Source organism: Xiphias gladius, chromosome 1 (genome assembly GCF_016859285.1).
Source record: "Xiphias gladius isolate SHS-SW01 ecotype Sanya breed wild chromosome 1, ASM1685928v1, whole genome shotgun sequence".
Lineage (NCBI taxonomy): Eukaryota > Metazoa > Chordata > Actinopteri > Istiophoriformes > Xiphiidae > Xiphias > Xiphias gladius.
In genome coordinates, this window is record NC_053400.1 from 32,350,333 (window position 1) to 32,372,937 (window position 22,605).

The window sequence follows — 22,605 nt, forward strand, 5'->3', positions numbered from 1 at the left end:
ATTTGCCACTGCGATTCTCAGTGTTGTTTTCCGCTTTCCACCGGGCCCTCGCAGAACAGAAAGCTGTTGAGGTTCAGTGGTAGACACGTTTAGCTAATCACCCTATCGTAGTCCTCGTCGGTGAAGTCCCTGTCCTTCTGCAGAATTTCATGGAGTCTGGCCTTGACACGGTGCTGGCAGCTGCTCAGTGAGTCGCTGTCGTTGTCCAGCAGCCCGTTCATGTTGGCACTCTTCACCATCTGCACCAGGATGGGTGTCAGCTCACCCTCCAGAGCCAGCAAACCCTGCTCAGATAGACACACAAACAAAATGAAACGGTAATCTGTGATTTGTTTTGGCAACAAATTTGAAGCAAAGTGATCATTTTTCAACAATGTTGCCAATACTTTGTTATCTTACAAATGACAACTAACGAGCGGTTATACTAGGACACAAAATACTATGACATTTTTGTGACATGAGTGATCTTGTTGACATTGACGGTAATTTCTAAACTATGTAAACATACTGTATCAAACCCGTTTTACAGAAGAATTTGTTAACAGTTATTACAAATCAACAGTGGAATGTACTGGAAAAAAAAAACTCACCAGTCCTTTCTCATGTAACAAAGCTGTCAGTCTATAAAATAACTAGTTCAGAGAAGGTTGCTTTCCTTTTCAGAACAAGTTACTTCCTCAGAGAATCTCATGCCATTTCTGTTAATGTCATTCAAGAATCTGCAGGTGGAGCTCTTTACTTTCTATTCAACTAAGATTTTTCCAGCTTGTTTCAACTACACAGTCTTTTCTATCAAATCCAAACTCACATAGCTGTTGACATTTCAGCAAACAAAGATTTACCCTGTGTAATTGTTTATGTAATTGGTAACTGCAGAGTAAAACATTTTCATGAACTGGCCTTAGGTTGAATCATTTTTGTTTGTATCAATTGTTATGGATTTGTTTTTATTTGATTGTAATTCTCATCTTTCTGTAAAGCACTTTAAATGTTAAATGTGCTCTGAATGATCAAAGGAGATAATGGCACAGACAATTAGGTCCCCTGGTTGAAAGGTAACCAACTGTGTCTACGTATCATCTTCCAAGTCTGACAATTACTGTGGGAAACATTTCAATTTCAAAGGTTAAGTAGAGAAGTCAGAATACATTACTATTTAAAGTCACAGTTAGGGAGGAGTAGCTGTTGTGGTAGGATTTGAACACGCAAACTAACGTGTATGCTGCTATGTACAACCGCAAACAGCAGTTATTGGCCTGTGAGCAGCTCCACTTCAGGGAGTTAAGGGACGAGGGCCTCAACGGCACATTCATGTAGGCAGAATTTCTCAAGCCAGCTGGGGATTTAAGCCAAATATGTATATTTATACCAAATATTTATTGTTTATGAAACTGGTAACTGCCCTTAGGTTGAATCCTTTGTGTGTGTATCAATTATTATGGATGCGTTTTTATTTGATTGTAATTCTCATCTCTCTGTAAAGCATTTTGTCAACACCTGTTGTTTTTAAATGTGCTCTGAATGATCAGAGGAGATTTGGGTGCAGACAATTAGGTACCAACATTTGTAGTTTTTTTTAAATGTGCTCTATAACTAAACATGACTAACTGTGATCTGAGAGAAACAAATAAAAAATTTCTATGACAAAGTCACATTATATTGTTTTAAGTTTGTATGGAGCTCTTAGAATCAAACAGTTACATGACAGTCTTCAGCTTCAAACATAAGAGCCTTCTCTCTGGACATTGCATACCTTTGCGAAAGCTGCAGCCGTCATCTGCACCCTGCCTTCATCAGACGCGTATATTTTCAGGTCATGTCTGTAGGTGCTGTGTAACCGGAGTAACCCACAGCCTGGAAATCCAGCATAGTCTCCTACAAGAACACAGAACCGACAACAAAATTAGTGCATAAACAGACATCTGTTGTTTTTACTTCTTTGATCTATAATATGTGCACACGTACTGTCCTGTTAGTAACCTACTGTGTTGAACCAGATTAGCTTGTTTTTACGAGTTAATAGTGCAGGGGGGTAAGCTGACACAAGTAATGAGAACAGCAGAGAAAAGGACGAGAAAGAGAGAGACATATGGACTAACTGTACATTGTGTAGCAAAAAATTTAAAATACAATGTGATTTTGAGGTATCCAATAAAAGAAGTCAGTTTTATCACATCATAAAAACAGTACCACAAAAGATTTTACACAGTAAATTCCCACTTTAGCATAGTTGTTATGGAGACTGCAGGTAATAATAAACCATTAATACAATATTCATTCATAGGGATCTTCCACTTCTGACCTTATATGGATCAGTGGCTGCTCAGTGTGCCGGCAAAATGAGCAACTCAAAGCTTCCTAAATCTGAGGCCACATCCTCTTACTGCCAGTTTATACTTCTGCGTAGAATTGATGCCGTACGGTGTAGCCATGTACCCTACGTCATAGACTGACATGCACCTCCCTGGAAATGTAACTGCACGGCATCACAGATCACAACAACGGTGACTGGTCTGCTTGGTAGAATTGCCCTCCTTTTGCAACAATCAGTTCAGTGGTCATACACACATCTCCTCCGAGGTCTTCTCTCTTTTCTGCATTGCAGTAATTTCAGTAAAAAAAACTGTAACTCAACATTTACTAGCTCCATCTCCAAAATGATCTGCTCAGTTTCAGTTGCCATTGCCCTAAGTACGTGAAGAAAGTCAACACAGTGGCATAGAAACCCAACTGCCAACTAGCGTTTTGGTGTTGTAACTGTGGTGCGACACAAACACACCAGCGCACAAGTAAAAATGCTCGCAATTGTGTATGCCTCCTGCGTAGGCTCCGGTGTAGGCGCAGACGTATAAACCGGCCTTTAGTAACAACACGAGTCAGGATGGTGATTTGTATATGCAGCTGTTTCTGTGCTTAAGAACTTTCTGAATCTACAGTATTTGTAGTTGATGTGTCAACTGTTTTAACACTCTCTTAACCAACGCAGATCTCTCAACAAATTAAAATTTTAATTACTAGCTGGGTGCTTGTCCATTACATCTGTTTCCAAGACAAAATGAATGCCAATATGATACTACAAGGGTGGCAGTGAATAGCAAGAGGAATTACATGCTACATGGCATTGTTTCAGTAGGAAAAACACTCCTGTGTGTGTCTCACCTTGTCCTCCGGGGTACATACAGCGGAAGGCCCTTCCCAGCTCCTCAGCCTGCACTCTGCCAGCAGGAGTCAGCTCCCCACCCCACTTCAGGACCAGCAGTAGAGACGGACCTTCCTTACGTGTGTCTGAAAACCAAATCCAGAGGAAGGCAGTCAATAGTCACTTCAGTTTTTTGGCCAGCTTCAGCTTGGCAACATACTATTTTGAGCAGAAGGTGAAAAAATTGCCTTTTTATCTTCTTACCTTCTTCCTCACTGGAGGTTTTGGGCTGCCCATGGGGTAGGTAAGTTAGCTGTACTTTTCTGTTGATCCCCGAGAAGTGGCCATACCTTTATTAGCATTAGAAAATCTGGAATCATTAAATGCTAAAGCTATTTATGAATAAACATGTTTGTATGCCTTCTCTATGCCACCTCTAATAAGTTAATACTGTCTATGATGACTGCTAACTATATGATTTTGATTCATGTAGAAACAGGACCAGGATGTGCATGTCCATGCCTGTAATCCCTTATCAGAATATAATGATCTGCCATCTTCAGCTGTGAAGTGTTTTGAAGAATAGCAGCAACCACAAAAAAAACAATAGCTCTTGCTGTTTTGTATGGTAGATGGTGACATTTTAGAAACTCATTTGTCATTAGCATAGGAGGAGGCTAAATATAAACTGAGGGAACACTGCCCAAACCAATTTTATTTTATAGTTTTTAAGAGTATACTTAGGCATAATTTGGAGTTATTGTATGGTTTAAAGATTTCCTAAACAACCAGTATGAAAATTAAAAATCTGTAATTCTCATAGTTTGAAACAATTTGCTGAGCCGACCCAGAAATTTATGAGCTGGATATGAGATGGGAAACTAATGGTTAATAAAGTGACCCAGTTTACTTGTAACTTACATTTCCAGGACAGTCTTCAGCTGCTCCAGTTTGGACTTCTTCTCTTCTATCTCGCAGTCATTGTGCTGTCCTAGTTCTGCTAACAACTGCCGTGTGATGTCCAGCACCTCCTGTTGAGGTTCAGAGTAACAAGCTGTCAGAGACATACACACAGACTGGGATGTATGTGAATTAGCCATAACAAGTGAAAACAGACTTAACCATTCCCTTGTCTGACTCATTGTTACCTGCAGTTGTTTTGGCTTCTTTAGCTTTAGTTTACCCGTTTTGTATCCTCCATATTTTTCAAACAGATCAAAGAACCTGGATGAATCAAAGAATAACTTCAAATTAACCAAAACCCTCTAATCTGTCATAGCATGGAAGGCAATAACATAGAAGTAACATACATGGGGTTGCGAACTTCCATCTTCATCTTCTGTTTAGGTGTTCTGTCTCCATGGCGGATGACAGCAATGACACAGCGCAGTTCCATCCTGAAGAGTGCAAGTGTCAGTTTGAGGAGAAACAGGTTCCTTGTTAGATAGTCAAGTTGTTTTATTTTATTTTTTTTGTTTTTTGACAAGACACTTCTCATAAATGGACTCTTCTTCCATCATCAACACTGTTAGTTCACTAACAAAAATTGATAACAACAAACAAACATTTACAAATATTCATGTGGTCATCTAATATTTTTAATAACTGCATGAACTGAAAGATGACGATCAAGGACAAGATGGGTGCATTCTGCAAGAGCAAAAATGCAAAGAAGTCCCACACTAACAAGGGTCTTTGCATCTGGTTTGGGGTCTCCTTCTTAATGGTTTAGTTAACTTAGGGTTAGCAGCTACATATTTGAGAAGGAGGCTGTTGAAGTGCTTGGAAGAATATCCTTCAATCTTTCTAATTTACGACTATCTCCCGACGCATGCAATTGTATACAGCAGTTACTCTGGCAATAACTTATCTTTAGAAGACATCAACACGTACAAAAACACAGACAATTCAACCTGTGTGTAATTAATGTGTAACTATGTCTGCAACTTTGAGAGCTTGGGGGGGAAAAAAAAAAGTTTACAGAATCTAAAAAAAAATTTAGATACAATATTGCAATTGAACAGAACTCTACATGTAGGTCTGCAGTACTGACATTCATCAGGTAACTAAAAAAGTCCAATAATTATCCTCATTTAAGTGATACACACTATTAGTATTCCTCTGTCTAAACTGTGACTGCCTAAGTGCAGTAGATCAGCTCACTAACGTAAATTGTAATAAAACACGATGATAATTAAGGCTCTAACAAAACTACTTTGAACTACACTGACCCCACCTCCATTGAAAATATTTTGCAAAACTGTTGGTTTTTTTTGCCTTTCACTTTCAAATGTAATGACTCACATGGTCCCTGAAGTGGTGGGAACAATGGGGATGTCCTCTGCCTCAGTAGGGATGGACCAAGGAATCTGAAACTGAGGAGCCAGCTCACGCATCACAATGTTCCTGAAGAGCAATGAAGAAACAAAAATTCAAATCGATCAATCATAAATTAACCACAGCGAGCTCAGGAGAAAATGGTCTAGTGGACAAGGACCGCCAAAACTCAAAGATGGTACCCGAGGATCTTGGCACAGTCGTCATAGTACTTCATTGAGTTCTTCACGAAACTGAAACCGTTGACATCACACACATAGGAGTGTCCATTGGCTCGGAGGAGGTCGAAGCCACAGACGGTCTGCTGCATTGAGAGGAGAGGAGGACACATTTCTTTCAGTGATGTGGAGATGCAACAGTATCAGTCCACAATGGAAGAATAAGTAAACTGGGAAAAACAAAACTACGTCAGCACCATAACTTTGCTTACCTTAAATGCCAGGCAAACCTTGCGTGCCACAAGTTTCTCCATGGCCGACAGCATGACGGGGTAGCGGACCTCCTTGCCCTCGCTGTCTCTCTCCACCTTCCCGTCCAGAGCAGGGGACTTCCGGGCCTCGGCATGAGCATAGTCTGGCCCCACAGTGTACACCTGAGGTCACACGAAACATCCACAACCACGTGAAATCCTCTTAATCATTCTCATTTTGAAGGTTCATCCTAAAGGTTGCACCGACGAAAATTATTGGAGTCCAATAGCTCAAAAATGACCCTATGAAGTGGGAGGGGCCGCTGGTTCAGAAAGTGTCTTTCCCTCATTCTGTATTATCATTTCAAATTTTTCTTTAACCCGTATCTTCAACATTACTTAACATAGAAACACGGGATTCTCCCAGAAAATTCTCCCTATAGGTTTAGGTTATGGCTGCTATATTTTTAATCATTTGAACTTCGTTTCTAAGAAATAGTGTTTTTTCAACGAGTTCAGCAGTGTGCATGGCTCTAAATACTACCATACTCAACAGCCTCAAGGCCCATTGCCATTGAGAAGATGCCAGTCAGAGGAGTAGCAAATTCAAAACACTTCACTGGCGTAGATGGGAACAAAATATTGTTGCCTTGGTTGCTGAATTCATTCAAAATTGACCTTCAACTCAGACCAGTTGATTCTGTTTTCACATCAATTCATTATGGCCCTTTCAAGTGTCACATATTCCATGTCAAAAATTAACCACTCAGTGTTTTTCTTTCATAATAATCAATACTCTACCTTAACATCGGTGCCATCTGTTGGCATGAATTCTTCGTAGATGTAAGAGCCCGTCTTCCTCACACTGCTCTCTGGTGAGTACACGCTGCTCCGACTCCCAATCTAAACAAGTCACAGAGTGAGTAAAAACTACTGTCATTCCAAAAACACCATCCCAGTCTGAATTAAAGGCAGCCGCTCCATGTTTGACAACAGTGTGCCTGAGTTATTATAATGCCCTTTCTCTGGCACAGCAATAGACTCATGTACCATTACAAGAGGAGCTATTAAGTGGTGCAGGTTAATGCCTGATGTGTTCTAGTCAGTTCAGTTGATTAACAGTTGCCATTTATTACTAAACAGATAAAAAGGAATGTGCGCATTCAAAGTGTCAAGAACAGCCCTGGGCCTTAACACTTTCCAAACATAACATGAGTGCTGTTACTTCAGTGCACAAGAGCTCTTTGATAGGGAGAAGGGGGACTTGAGGCTAAAAGCAAATTCAGATCAAAGCTAAGTGAGTCAAAACCATAAATTGGATTGAAGGATGAAAGGATGCACTAGTGTGTTACTGCAACTCACTGTCTGGCTAAGAGAAATTATTAGTGGTCAGTCTGTTTTTAGAAAGATTAACAAGATTAACAACTAAGTATTAGTATAATAGTCAATGACAATACTTGTTATGGCAAAAGTTAACTGGCGTTGAAAGAACAACTTTAATACTTTGCAGTTCATAAGTTTGAAAAGTTTTGTAATTAGTTGCCGGTTTCATCCTAACTTGCAGTGTATGTTCCAGCTGAAGCAGTGTAAACGTCAGGACTTATAGACTGAAAAAACAAGCCATAACGGTCGAAGGAAGGACCTTTCTGAAGAGCCGCTGGCTGCCACCCCCAGCAGAGGTGGGGTAGTAGATGTACACATTGTGGTCCTCAGCGCAGACAGGCTTCTCAACAAAAGGCTTCTGGAATATCTCTCCGTTCACCTCCACGTGGTCCTCTCCTTCCACCAGGTTACACTCTAAGTGACACAGAGATTAAATATTTGCGTTTCCCAGGAAGCCTCTTTTCATTACCACTCTTGATTACACAGATGATGCTTGACCCCCCCAGTGTTTACTCATGAGCCCCGTGAAGCACCTCTACAGTCTGAACCATGTCAAGTTCATTCGTTGTTTTAAAATCAATCTTTACTAAGAAAGGAAGGTGGAGACATATCTGATCGCTCATCAGTCCAGAGACTGTCTCTACGTCACTGTGTAAAAACAGCATTTAAATACCAGACACATCATATCCCAGCACTTAGGTATGGGACACTTGCAAATGCTTCACATTTGATACTATATTTATCCACAAGCTGAAATAAAACCAAAGCAGTCTTAAATCAATGGCCTCAAAATGCTGCATGGACAGGGGCTGTAGGGCTGTTTGTCTGAAAACGTTTTACTTGAGAATTAAAACAGAGGTGGAGTGAATGTAGTCAGCATTGTATTGTCTTTTCCCCATGTTAAATTTAGACAAGTACAAAGATACGTAAATGAGAAGTGACTTATTTATTATCTATAGCCGACTGACCTTCTGGTTTATCTGGGTCGCGGTTCAGCACAGCATAGCGTGGTAGATCAATCCCTTCCTCCTGCAGGATGCGATAAACCTCTCTCCTGTTAAAAAAAACAAAAAAAAACAAACAAATAAAATTAATGTGTGAATAAGTAAACCGTGATTGTTTTATTCTCAATCTGCCTTGCTTTGCACGCATTATTCCGATGAATACTGTAATATAAAAATTGGGTATGTCAGATTACCTGTCCTGTATGTAGTACTGCATGTTCAGGTCATTGATGAGCAGCGGGTTTCTCAGTTTGGCATAGCTCACTGCCTTATCCAGTGGGAAGCCTGGTTTACATGCAGAGAAACAATTAAATAAATGAAGGTCATAGATAATAAGCTGTTAACATGGGGAATTCAAGTTCAGAGTTACGGCTAATGAGACATTTTTAGTGAAAACACAAATACTTAAGACAGACTCACAGAGGCAGAGAGAATTATACCAGGCTAAACATAATGCTGACATTGTATTAAAAGACAGGCACACTGTTTAGTGTGTAAATGGTCGGTCAGTTGATAAGAAGCCCATGTGATCATACAGGCTACAGTGTATGTAGAATGTGAAACACGCATCTTTGCATTTCATTTATTTTGTATCACACAATTTCTGAAATCAAGACGTACAGACATCATTGCTGCGGGAAACACATTCAAATTGCTTTATACATAACGGAAAAACTCAAAAAGCACTGAGAGTGTATTGTCATTTTGGCTGTGTGCACGTATGTGTTCTTGTGTGTTGTACCCTTGGAGTGGAAGGAGATGAGGCAGTCACACAGTGGCCATTTGTCCACGGGCTCGTTGAGGATGACGTCCTCTGGGAAGATGACCACAGTGATGTACTCAAACCTGCACAGCCTCTCCAGGATCTGGGTCATTGGCTTGGACTTGGACTTCTTCATCATGCAGCAGATCCCCACCACGATCTGTCGCTCCGGGGGCTGAGGAGGGGAGAGGGGAAGGAGCAACATTTTAATGATCTGTCTGCGTGTAGAAGAAATAAAATTGGCAGCGTTGTCCTTCATACTGAGGAACTGCACATAAAAATGATTGCAGTATTTACAGCTGATATAGACTGCTGTTGTGTCTGCTAGTGTTTTAAGACAGAAATTCACTGACAACAGCAGCAAACTCACTCTAATAGAATGTGTAGCAGTTGTAAACTTTCTACATGGATAGGCATCCAGGGGGGTAGCATCACTGACTTTTTCTTGGACCAGCAGCATAGGTCTAATTAAGGTGACTACGTGTAGAGATCCATCGTGGTTAAACTGAAACTAAAACCCACAGAATAAGGTCGGGTGTAGGTGTGAAATCTGATCTCTGACCTGCTGCATGTATACACAGATTTACAATAACCAGGTTACTTCAGTGCAGGTAAACACATTCTACGTAAGCTGGTTTCTCTGAGTAAACCAGCTACTTAAGTGCATTTAAATGATCTGGTCCTGGTCGAAAGCACTACAGACATCAACCATATCCGCTGAGCTCTTTTGAGAAGAGCACGCTGTGTTTGAGAATTCTTTTCAAGTTGTTTATAGGCATTTTCATCATTTCAACCAAAAAGTGAAGAGCTGTGTCATGGCTGCCAGGGTTCACAATGTTGACTGAGAGCCCTCTACTGGTGACTCACTTGCAATGTTATCATTCACTGGTAATCTGACAGTTTTGACATGATATTCTACCAAGATTCTTCCTGCTAGCACCGATAGCTACCTGGAGGAACAAATTATAGTAAAGAGGTTATGTAGTTTGACCAAAGTCTCCTACCGAGTCTGTGTCTTCGTCGTCCTCATACAGCTCCATGTCTGTCCTCATGCTGTCCTCCAGGACCTCGCTCTCATCGTCCTCGCAGCCCACGAAGAATCTGGGAGCGCCACGCCGGCTCTCGCCCGGGCTGTTGGTCTCTGACATCACAGTCCCCCGCGGCAGCCGTCAGCGTCCCACCGCGCCATCGTACACCAACACACCGCCGGAGCGGGCCGCCGATGGGAGGGCACGAGGCCTGGGGAAAGGGACGGGTCCACTCTGCCTGGGCTGGACAGCAGAGCCGGTAGATGAAGGCAGACAAGTGGGATGAGACAGAATGAGGGAGGCTCAAACGGAGGAGGTTATGTGAGAAATGATGGTGCTGGTCAGTCCACTGCAATGACGTAGTTACTGAAGTTCCTCATTCTTCATTCAGCAAATTCACATCTCATATGACTGGCTTTGATTTCTTATGGACCTTCAGCAACTTGGAGGCTGGAGCTCCAATTATCTGATGACAGTCCTTTCCTCCATTTGTATGCAAGACTGACAGTCCTACAAGAGAAACAAGACATTCAACATTATTTATTCAATCTTGTTTCATGCTTTGAGTATTAATCGTTTGCATTGCCCCTAATCAAAGTTACTCACAGCACTCCACAATAGTCATATTATAAAACATACTGTACACTCCTCATTCATGTTTGTTTGCATGTGGAATTTGGGATATATGCAAAGGAAATATACGTATATATGCTGGTGTATTTGGTGTATTTTGCCAGGCTTGTTGACAAGGGCATAACACAGTATCTTCAAAAAAGTATTTTGAGCGTCTAACATTAAAATCCTCAAAGCCAGAGGCAGACAGTGGGCAAATTTTCTGTGAACATAAAAACCTTCTTGAAATATAATGTTCTGCAAACACATTATCCTCTTTCACTGCTTCTGTTTTGGATAATGTCAGTTGGACTCAGGCTGCACCTGGTAGGCCCAGAAATGTGGTTAATTACTTTCAAGTCTTGACAAATATCACGCTATGGTTTTCTTCTGAATTCATTTAAATTTTGCAGTTTCCTGTCTATGTTGTAAAATTTGCCAAGTTAGATGAGTTAGTTTACTTTGTGTGTGTAAAAAATTAAGAGCTTTGACGATTGGTTGATTTATCAATTAGTCTATAGAAAATTAATTGCCAACTATTTGGATAAATCAAAACGTTTTAGTCATTTGTAAGCAAAAATGCAAAATATTTGCTGGTTCCAGCTTCTCTAATGTGACGAGGCTTTTCTTTGTCACATATCAAAGTAAATGTTTCAGGCTCTTGGTTGGAGAAAAGATGACATTTACTGACTTCACATTAGGCTGATGGAAATTATAAAATGCATTTCTCAACATTTTCTGACATTCTATGGACAAAAAAATGAATTGATTAACCAAGAAAATAATCTCGGATTAACTGATACAAAATATCCCTAGTTGTGGTCCTGAAAAAGATTAAGCACTGAAACAAATAAATAAAATTCTATATGAATCCTTTTGCACCCAATAGTTTATCAAAAGGGGAATGAGAAATTAATCCAGACAGAATTAAAATTAATAAGGAGAATCACTAATTGAATCTAAATTGATATAAACATTTCAGTGCTTATCTTTCTTCAAGGCTGGTTTCTTTCCAATCCAGTCTCATTATACCAACCTAAGGGGGTAATTTTGGTCTCTCAACTTCTCAGTAAAAGCAGAAATGGCCGTGTTCTTGAGCAATAATTACCTATAGCACTTACTCTACTGTTACACATTTAGACCTGACGCTGCAGTCTGGTGCTGCAAAACAGCAGGGGCATCAGCTCTGATCTGCATTTCCATCACCACTAAACATTAGCCAGCAATGGCGACAGGACAGGCAGCAGACATGTCATACTGTAGACAAACCACAACTAATAATTACTCTCTGAAACGATATGAGACACCCATCTGAACAACAAACCGCTTCACCATGAGGCACAGTCACTCAAGGGTCAAGACTGACTATTTACATTGCAAAAAACTGTTATTAGAATAAGCAGCCTAGACAGGGTCCGAGTGAGACAATAAACAAACTCATAACTGTCTAAAGCCTTGGGGATCTCAAGCTGAGGGAACTCAAATAAGACTCAAGCTGAGGGAACTCAAATAAGACTGCAAAAAGCCTATGCTGTCTTCCACCATTTAAATGTTTTTGGGAAAGGAGCAAAGAAGATATACAGCAGATATGCAGTTTTTGATATATTTATTTAATATAGTATTTATTTGTGAGAGTGTCATCTTTTCATTTAAACATAGTTATTACTTAAGTATCACAGCTCGATGTTGGTTAGATTTGTGAACATGCACTTAAGGCAGTGGAACTAAGAAGGGTTAAGTCTGTCGCTGTTAAGTGTTACTATTTTATAAATGTTTACCTGCTTTCTGGTACAGAAATTCATTCTCGCTTCCATTTTGGTACTGGATTAATTCAAAATAAACTCTTTCCATGGCTAAGTCGATTAGTGTTTCAGAACTTGAGCATAACTGTTAATCTCTTCTATTAAATCTGCTCGCTCAGAATATAAGCAGGGCCACAGCTCCCACTAAGGACACTATGGTCATGCCCTCTTTATTTATTTTTTTGGGGTGCAGTTGATATTCTACACTTGCATGCTACACAAGACTGTTCTGGTGTAAAAACCATGCGTCCCAATTCTACCAACTTTTAAGGAGCTTACAAAAACATATCTTATTTTAACCTTGACAAAATCCAAGGAGGGTTTTAAATAAACCCAAGAGAAAGAGGAATTTTGTCAATCCAAAGAGGAAAATGTAATCATTCAACCAGCATGAAAGCCAGTTAGGGCTGCAGCTAACAATTATTTTCATTATAAATTAATCTGCTGAGTATTATCTAGATTAATCAATCAAAGTCTACAAATAGTAAGAAAGAAATCAAAAACATTCCACCACTGTTTTCTAAAGCACAAGGTGATGTCCAAAATCTTACGATATTACAATTTCAATTATATAAAAAGCGCAAAAAGCAGCAAATCTTTACATTTGCAAAGCTGGACTCAGATAAGGTTTGAAGTTTTTTGCTTAAAAAAAAAAAAACAAAAAACTTAATTATGAAATTTAATGATTCACTAAATATCAAAATAGTTACAGATTCACTTTCTGTTGATTGATTAATTGACTAATCGTTAGAGCCAACAAGACTAGGTCAAAACCTAGCATGTGGCTAGACCGCCCTTTATCTGTTTGCTTGTCTCCAACTCTCTGTGCTCACATATTCAGTATTTTTATACAGTCGAATGCTCAATAAAGCTGTTCTCCTTCACATGTTTTGCTGTTTCTGTTGTCACACAACAGATGAGTTTGAAATATGTAGTATGAAATAGTGCCTGAACAACAGACCATTAAAATTAAATGTTAACCAGCAGTCATTTCCAAGCCCTTACCAAGCTGCGGCTCTAAGATCTTAAAATCCTGATTTTATAACCACGACGTCATCTGACTAAATCATTAGACACATAAGTTAAAGACAACAGCTGTGCTGTGATTTCGGCTACATTTACCTGTAAAATGATCACTCAGGGAGAAAGTTAGAAGCTCTTAAGTTCAACAATGAGACAGAGACAATGTCTACATTTGCACCGTTCACTCTAATCCAGCCTCTTCTCTCTCCTTTGCCCCCCCCACTTCATTTCATCCATGTAGTTACTACCTGTGATTATATAAACCTTCCCTATCCCTCATTTTCTTGTTTTGTTTTTTTGGTCTCACAAACTCCCACCTCTACTCCACCTTGAACCAGATGACTCAGGAGTTTTACTGGGGTAGGGCACCCCACCAGGATCTGCTCCGATGGAGCATGAATCTGTGCCAGAACTAATTTCAATAAAACAATTTTTCATCTCATTCATGGATGTCACAGCCTTGTTTGATTGAAGTTTATTGAGGAGATTAAGTTTCAAATATCCTTTACCTGACAGGAAACGTTGCCACCTAAATACACTTGCAGACTGAAGGGGGTGCATGGACGTTCATTTATTGCAAAATCTTGATTTCTAAATGCCATAAGTCTGTAGTGATGTGCATACTCCCCTTCCTTCTATTTAAAGGTTGATACCAATAATTTCAACACTGTTCTTCACATTTGACTGATTTTACACGAAGCAGAAAGAATAAAGAATTCAGCTCCTTGCAGTGGCAGAACACTATTAGAAAACAGCACCTGCACTATCACTTCTGGAAGAAACTAATGCTTTTAAATAAAGAGTAAAATTCAAAATATATTAAAATAATTAAGTTCAAGGTTGCAACTAACAGGTACTTTTTTTGTCATTACCTGGCTGATTATTTTCTTGATTAATTGACTGGTCGATAAAATATCAAACATCTGCATCATAATTTCTTTGAGCCAAGATGGCATCTTCAAGTTTTGCCCGACCAACAGTCCAAAATCCCAAAGTAGAGCTGCGGTGATTAGTCAATAAAGCGGTTGACTGATCAACATAAATTTAATCTGCAGCCATTTTTTATTATTGTTTGTCTTATTTAATTATTTATATATATTTTTTTTATTAAATAGAAAATGCAAAACTTTCGCTGGTTCCAGTTTCTCAAATGTGACAATCTGAAGCTTCTCTTTTTCATACATGACAATAAACTGGTTATATTTCGGATGGCAGACCAAATAAGAAATGTAAACACTCTACTTTGGGGTGAGGGAAATTTAAATGGGCATTTTTCACTATTTTCTGACAGTTCACAGACAAAACTATTAATCAAGCGATCACAGATAAACATCGGACTAATCGATATGAAAATATCCGCAGCCCTATCTCGAACACATTAAATGTACTATCACATTACACAAAGAATCTTCATAACTAAGAACTTGCTTGAAAATAAGACTTCAATCCATTATCAAAATAATTGCAGATTACTTTTCTGTTGATCGACTAATCAATTAATTGTCTAATCGTGTTGGTTCTAAATGAGTTAAAATTATTCAATTAATTGTAAATCTAGATTATTAGTATTTGGTGACCACTCAAAATGTTGGAGTGGGAGAAAGAAGAAGGGGAAGTGATTCTTCTTTTTTTCATTTTTAAATAGGAGGCCTGGACTAATGACCGTAATATTTCTAAAAACCTGGTTTTGGACATGGCTTCCTAGGAAGTAACACAGTACACTGAGTAATAGCATTTCCCTAAACAACTTCTGTTTAAAAAAAAAAAAAAACATATATACAGTACTTTGCAAAACGTTTAGGCATTATAGATGTTTAGATTCTTATCCATCACAGAATACCATCTGGGAGGCATCTGATCGGTCCCAGATTCCCTCTGCAGCAGGACAACGAGCCCAAACATACAGCCAGAGACATAAAGAACTGTCTTCAGAGACCAGAAGAACAAGGAGTTTTGCAACAGACGGGTTGTGGCCCACAGAGCCCTGATCTCAGCATCATGGAGTCAGTCTGGGATCACAAGAGACAGGAGACACTGAGACAGACTAAATCCACAGAAGAAATGTGGGAAGTTCTCCAAGATTTTTGGAACAACCTACCTGCCAAACACCTTGAAAAACCTGTGTCTAGATGTACAGAGGAGAACTGGTCCTGTTTTAAAGGCAAGGAGGGGGGGGGAGTCACAGCAAATACTGATCTGATTTAGTTTTTTTTTTCTTTTAACTGCATTTTGTATGAAGTTAACTGATAGATAAAAACAATTCACGACATTATTGTCGAAAGCTTACTTTTAGTGCCTAAAATCTTTGCGCAGTCCTGTACGTCACATATACATACAGTGTCTGCAGATACTATTACTTCGATTGGATGGTCTGAAAGCAAAACATCTTGGCTGCACAAATAACTTGCGCAGCCAAGACAACTTGCTAACTACCTACAGAAAAACACTAACGCTAAAGCTGCACGTATAAATTTAAGACACAAGGATGGCTGTTAAACTGAAGTAAAATGAATCATGCAGCAACCAGGGTTAATGTTAACCGCCACCTGAGACAGGTTTGTTGTTTAACGTTAAATTGCTTCTTTGCAGTTAAAGGTTTATTAACGTGTGCAATCATGTAGCAGTTATATAGTAAAAGGGATGTTAAAATAAGAAGATACACACACACTTTTATATATATATATATATATATATATATATATATATATATATATATATATATATATATATATATATATAATAAGATCACGATAATAAGACAATTTAATAGTGATTTTAGTATGTTGTAAAACGAATCTCCACTGCACTACACCGTAAACTGAGTTCAAGGTACAAGAATAACGTTATTTGGCGAAGAAATTACCGTTAGCTTCTGTTAATTTTAGCCCTGTAAAACACATTTTGCTAATGTTAGCCAATGTTAGCATTCAGCTAACTAGTACCCCGGCAATGAAGATAAGTCCCCCAGGGCCTGCATTTGAAACAAATACCAAATATCAGTGCTGTTATTCATGTTAACGCTTACGACTGGAAGCGTGTCGACGATATTACCATTAGCAGCGAAAGACATTTAATCATGAACTCACAGTGTAGCCGGGGGGTTTCTGTCGCTGCCATCGGCTCGCTTCCTCTACTCCTGACAGTTTGCCTGTGAAACCAATCTTATTTTTTTCTGTTTGACGCACTGATGATTAACTTCTAAAATAACCAATGGTAGAAGAGAACAATTTCGAGAAGGCGTAGCCTCAAAAACCAAACGAGCCAATAAGCAGCGACCTAGGTCGGACGAAGTACATGAACCCCAGAGGAGAAGCGCGTTAGCGGCCTCTAGCTTTAGCATTGAGATTAGCGAGGACCGTTACCATTATGATCAAGGAAAACATCCATTTGTTTAATGAAAATAATTCAAATGTAACTTTACGATGCTATCACACTGTACAGTGACTCTGTTTTTTGGACAATGGAGCCTAATTTTTCCCCATAACAACACAGACTGCTCACCTGAGTTTTATTTATTACATTAACTATCACAGCTGTTATATTTCAGATTCATCTACTACCATCTCTCAGGTACTGTCTGTACACACTGTAACCACATATATAGGCTATACAGTGTGTAAATTATTCATATATGATAGCTTATGTCTGTGAAGAATCTCAGTCCTCCAGGTCATGGTTATCCAAGAAGAGCTGAATCGAGGGCAACTGGAAAAGCTATTCAAAAGTGGAACCATCTCACGTTTATGTCTGACTGATGTCAACCCATGGACACTAGTAGAAGTAAGTATTGTATTTATTGTTGTTGCCCTGCATGTATTTCTACTGCTGCTTCCACTGTTGCCTGTGAGGCCACGACTACAACTAGTGGCACTGCTGGTACACTTCACGGATTGTACTGTATTGCATAAATCCCACAACTGGAAGTTTTGTGGCGGGCTCTCCTACTCGAACTCAGCATTTTTTAAAAGCTGACCAGCAGAGCAAACCGTCCTCCCTCTGCTGCTGTTGATGTAAGGTTCAGCGTTGACGTCAGCAGGTCTCTGAGCCTGTCTGTGCAGACCCGACCCTGTTTGACTACCGCGCCACCCTGCCGGTTGGATACCTGCGTGGAGGCCAGCTCGGGCTCTCGCTGCTGTGAACTGCGCGGGGTCACAGTGGGCCACTATACTGCTTGTGAAAAGAGCATTTTACAAACAGCAGGGGTGAGCAGAGTGCAAACAAGGGTCTGCTATAGTCAAACTGAACTTGGAGAAGAGAGGGCGAACCCACTTGCACAAATATTGTCAGTATGAAAATAAAAATACCTTTTAGCTCTCAGCATTCTTTTAAAAATAATAAGCTACCATTTACTCTAATCTACTCTAAAACTCAAATCTGGTGTTTGTTTTGCATTACCTAGACTTTTTATGCACTTGGAACAGAGTATAAATTGTGCTGTATGAGGTGAAGAGGCAGCGTTTGTCAGATTTTCAGTCCGTTTATCTACAGTATATGACCCCTGCCTCCTTCTCCTTCACTATATCTCCAGGAGCTCTCACACAGACCCTCTCTGAAGAGGCCCTCTGCCGCCTACCATCCTCATAAGACTTCCATTTGTCAAACTCAGGGGTGTTACACTCCCTGTGACTTACAGCAACAGGTCAGACCAGGACAAGGATCGTCATTATGAATGCAGTTCCAGACCCCGCTTCTGCTGGTGCTGGCTGCTTCGGTCTCTGGGCTCCAGACTGTGAAACGCCATCAGCAACGTATCCCACCTTTGGCCTGCTGCTCATACCACCCGGTTCTTTCTCTAACCTCCCAACTGACGAATATGGAAGGCTGCCACGTGGATGACGCAACCCTCAGGCCCTAGGTTAAGGCGTGGCACGTGGAAATTTCCACATAAGGGTAAAGTAAGTGCTTCAGATCATTCTCTGTAACATGTGCACTTGTGTATACCAGGACGGGGGGGTGGCTTTGATATCAAAGGACAGGTCTGGTTATTTTCTGTTTCCTTGTCATTGCCAATGAAATCCACAGAAAGGCCCAAGCAAACAATGAACTGATCCCGCTGGCAGGTATTTTCTGTGGATCCAAAGCCTGATATGTCGTATTCCTCTGTGCCGCAGAGCTCCACTGATGTTCAGAGAACAATGCTGAGCATAATGCTGAGCAGTCCTGGTTCAGTACCAGCAGTCAGGGCTGCAGGTCATGGTGCAATTTTTTTATGTAAACAGTGCAGTGAACAGCAGACAGCGCAGGCAAGCAGGTAAGCAAATATGCATTGTGGGATATTTTCATAAATGAGCTGAGAAGCCTGATGGCCTGGGGGGAGAAACAGTCCTGTTCTTCTTGTTGCTGTCTGCCAGACAGAGTTTTGACGGTATGATGTGTTGAACTGTTGAAGAGCATTCTCACTTGTGTACTCCCTTCGTCCAGGTGGGTAAGCGCAGTGTGTGTCGCCAAGGCGATGGCGTCATCCGTGGGCGCTGTTTGGTCTGTATGCGGCTGAAAATAGTCCCCAACAAATGCACTGTTTCGTCCTGTTTGAAAAAACTGCTGTGACCAGCTGTTTTAGGAAACTATCTAACCTTTTTTTCTTTCTTTTTTTTAAAAGAGAGCCTACATTTGGGAACAGTTCTTAAAAATTTGCATCTTCAGTGGGTCCGAACCAACTGGCTTGGGGCTGAGAACCACAGACAGGGACGGGAAGTTGAAAAGTACTAAGAGACGGACTAACGTATTGATGGTCTTTTCAGGATATATAGATACAATAACAGAAATGTAGAACATCACAGGCTTTGTCCTTTAAGCTTTGCTCGCCTACACACTTAAGAGCAGCTCCTAAATAAAAACTGGACTCTGTGTGTTTGCTCATCTGTCAGTGGATTCATTACTTAGTTTTGGTGATTATTCTGTGAACCTTTGGCCATATATATATATATATATATGTATATATATATATATGTATGTATATGTATATATGTATGTATAAATATATGTATATATGTATATATGTATGTATATATATATGTATATATATGTATATATGTATGTATATGTATATATGTATATGTATATATATATATATGTATATATGTATATATGTATATATATGTATATATATGTATATATGTATGTATATATATGTATATATGTATGTATATATGTATGTATATGTATATATATATGTATATATGTATGTATATGTATATATGTATATATATATATATGTATATATGTATATATATATATGTATGTATATATATATATATATATATATATGTATGTATGTATATATATATATATATATATATATATATATATATATATATATATATATATATATATATATATATATATATATATATATATATATGTATGTATGTATATATATATATATATATATATGTATGTATATATATATATATATATAATATATAATATAATATATAACATGAGGGCATTGTTCTGGGCTTTACTTATTTAAGCCTGCTGGAGGTTTTGTGGACCCTCTCCAGCTGTGATACAGACGTAAACCACAGTGTGTGGCAACTGAGCAGCTCCACTGCTTTTCTTTTGTTTAGTAAGCACTATGACGGCTCGAGAGTCATGAAGTGGCTTCACAAAACTCATCAGATAATAGCTGCAATACATAATTTTGACCCGAAAAACCAGTGGACGGAAGTCATTTTTACAGATCTATTCACCGTAGTAAAGGGCACCTAAGAGTTAGAGAAAAGCTGAAACAGCTGACAAGTAGACTTTTAAAAAAATAAATAAACATCGCAAACATAGATCAACTTCATCTTACCAGGGTGTTTCCTCATCTGAATCACTTTTTACACTCATGCTGTCATCAAACAACAGAAACAAACAGATATGCTAGCAACAATATTTGTGTTGTGTGATCAGATATATTGAAACACAAAAGAAGCAATCACACAGAGAATTGAAAGCAAGTTGGTCTGTTTGCTTTATCCCTTCTGATATTATCACTACATGATTCCACACATTTATCTCAAATTTGCATCTGCTTCATGTGAAGTTGCGTGAAATTTCCTCATCATTAACCTGCATCCTGACTCTCTTTTTCTGTATCACAGGCACTCGGACAGTATTTCTACAACCGGCTCGAGAAGTGACCGGTAGTAATAAATCTCCAAAGTACTTTCACTTTAATCTTTGCCTCTACAACAACCAAACTGCCCAGAAAGAGACCAATTTTAACAGTTACGTAAGGAACTCCATTGATCAAGGAGCAACAGTGACTTTAAGTTGTTTTAACACTACGTGTGAAAATGTCCTGTTTGAACAGCGCAGTGTGCATGATGTCAGAAAGCCATATAAAACATGTACAAGACTTCTTTCAGAGGGTGAATGCACATGTCTCAACACCCGTGCAACTATGTGAGTGACACAGCAGTTAATGACTCTGGGTGTCAAGTAAACGCAGGCTGGCAGTGGTCTGGCTGCTGGTGGACGTCGTCTTTTATCAGCTGTGCTTTCCAGCCCTGCTCGGTGAGAAGAAAGTCTGCTCTGTGCTCCGTCAATGGGAAACAGTGTTCCGACAAAAAAAAAAAAAAAAACCCAAGTATTCATTCTCATTTTGACAGAAAAAAAAAGTCGAAACGCATGAACCCGCACGGACACATACTCAAGCATATCCTGTAAATGGGGGGGGGGACCAAAATGCTTGGTCATCAAGTTAAAAACATGGTGGTTTTCCACTTTTCTTCATGGATTTAGCAAACAAGAATAATTCACTAGCCGTAGAAAACTGATTTCAGGAAAACGCATTTACTTGCACAAAAAGATGATTCCACTATTCGTAATGGACATTTACAGATTTTACATTATTTCACTTTTAATTTAAAAAAAAAAAAAACCTAAAAAAATCTAGCCTTGACTTTTTTTACCTTAAATTTGACTTTCAGCTACTGTACCTCAATAAAAGTAACCCAAAGCTTAATCAAACAGCTTTCCCAGCAATTTCACAGTTATTTGATGAATATGTAAATTCCTTTCAGATCTTGAACTGTACCGCATTTCATGGCGATCCATCTGAAACTTGTGATATTTCGCTCGGAACCAAGCATGTGAACCTGCTGGTGGAGCTAGATAAGTAGTCGGCGGTTCAACAAACTGATTAGATTGGTCCTCTGGGGACCAAGCCATCCCATACATGTTGAAATATTTCACTCTGACCAAAGTTGTGCATCAACCGATCCAATGTTGCTGAGCTCCACTTCTAGCGTGGCTAAGAATTAGTGCGTTTTCTTCTTTACCAGAATCGCATCGAGATTGCAGTTTGTAACTCTGGTTTCTTCATTTCATATGTGGCCTGAATACAGTGCTGTAGATTAGTTTCCCCTTAGCTTTAACGTTATTGGGCATGTCGCATTTTTTTCCTGAATAAACATGATCGAACATGCCTTGATTGCAGCTTAAAGTTTGTGCTCCTGTGGACTCTGCCAAAGTAAATCTATGCAATATTTGTTTCTGCACTTAACCCTGATCCTGTTAAATCTAAGATGCCTCCATTCCCGTAAAGTTCTCCAAAATAAACACCATGCCACGAGTTTCACCCTTTCTACATGTCCCCCTCCCAGCGATATGTTGTAGATAACACAAGTCTTGTGTGCAGCAGGAATCAGGAGTAAATTTCTGACCTCCAGCACAAGGAGAGGCTGCACACTGACTTCAGTTCTGCAGGTACACAGCAGCCATTCATACGAACAAGGCAAGAAAAAATAAACACACTCCGCTTTCAACAGAAATTCTCCCGAGAGGTTTTTCTAATGAAATCCTTTCAGCAGGAGAAAGCAGACTTCCTGACTGCAGGGAGGCTTCTCGGGTTGGAGAAGTTGAAAAGTGAAACTTGCTGGAAGTCCATCAACTTGGAAAACCCCTGTAGATACACATCAAACAGAACAACTACCATTGTCCTACAGTCAATGAACACTCTCAAACAACTGAGTCTATGTGCAGATGGGCTTTTTCTCCGTTTTTCTCCGTTTCTCTGGCATAGTGGCTCAGCAGTTCCGCGTCGGCATTTTTTCACGCGGCTCACCGATTTCAGCAAAGAAAACCCAATAAAGATTTTTCGCTCAAAACCTGATG

The 22,605-nt window shown here is 39.5% G+C and overlaps 1 protein-coding gene across 9 annotated transcripts in view; it reads right to left on the reverse strand.

The window, feature by feature from the left end:
• Window positions 1–16,679, reverse strand: part of ppip5k1a (diphosphoinositol pentakisphosphate kinase 1a) — a 35,512-nt gene extending 18,833 nt beyond the window's left edge. For 7 of the 9 annotated variants that reach the window (XM_040123270.1, XM_040123119.1, XM_040123297.1 and 4 more), the window contains exons 1-17: window positions 16,587–16,679; window positions 10,040–10,573; window positions 9,015–9,210; window positions 8,467–8,557; window positions 8,237–8,322; window positions 7,528–7,682; window positions 6,687–6,788; window positions 5,907–6,068; window positions 5,659–5,780; window positions 5,444–5,545; window positions 4,450–4,536; window positions 4,288–4,363; window positions 4,061–4,170; window positions 3,404–3,489; window positions 3,160–3,285; window positions 1,754–1,875; window positions 102–284 (exon numbers count right to left, since the gene is read on the reverse strand). In XM_040123270.1, the coding sequence (XP_039979204.1) occupies window positions 102–284; window positions 1,754–1,875; window positions 3,160–3,285; window positions 3,404–3,489; window positions 4,061–4,170; window positions 4,288–4,363; window positions 4,450–4,536; window positions 5,444–5,545; window positions 5,659–5,780; window positions 5,907–6,068; window positions 6,687–6,788; window positions 7,528–7,682; window positions 8,237–8,322; window positions 8,467–8,557; window positions 9,015–9,210; window positions 10,040–10,183 (1,950 nt within the window). In that variant the 5' untranslated portion in view covers window positions 10,184–10,573; window positions 16,587–16,679. Of the gene's footprint in view, window positions 1–101; window positions 285–1,753; window positions 1,876–3,159; window positions 3,286–3,403; window positions 3,490–4,060; window positions 4,171–4,287; window positions 4,364–4,449; window positions 4,537–5,443; window positions 5,546–5,658; window positions 5,781–5,906; window positions 6,069–6,686; window positions 6,789–7,527; window positions 7,683–8,236; window positions 8,323–8,466; window positions 8,558–9,014; window positions 9,211–10,039; window positions 10,574–15,340; window positions 15,510–15,598; window positions 15,651–16,586 lie in introns of all 9 variants that reach the window. The other 2 variants (XM_040122913.1, XM_040122940.1) reach the window with 2 other exon arrangements.
• Window positions 16,680–22,605: the final 5,926 nt, after the last annotated feature.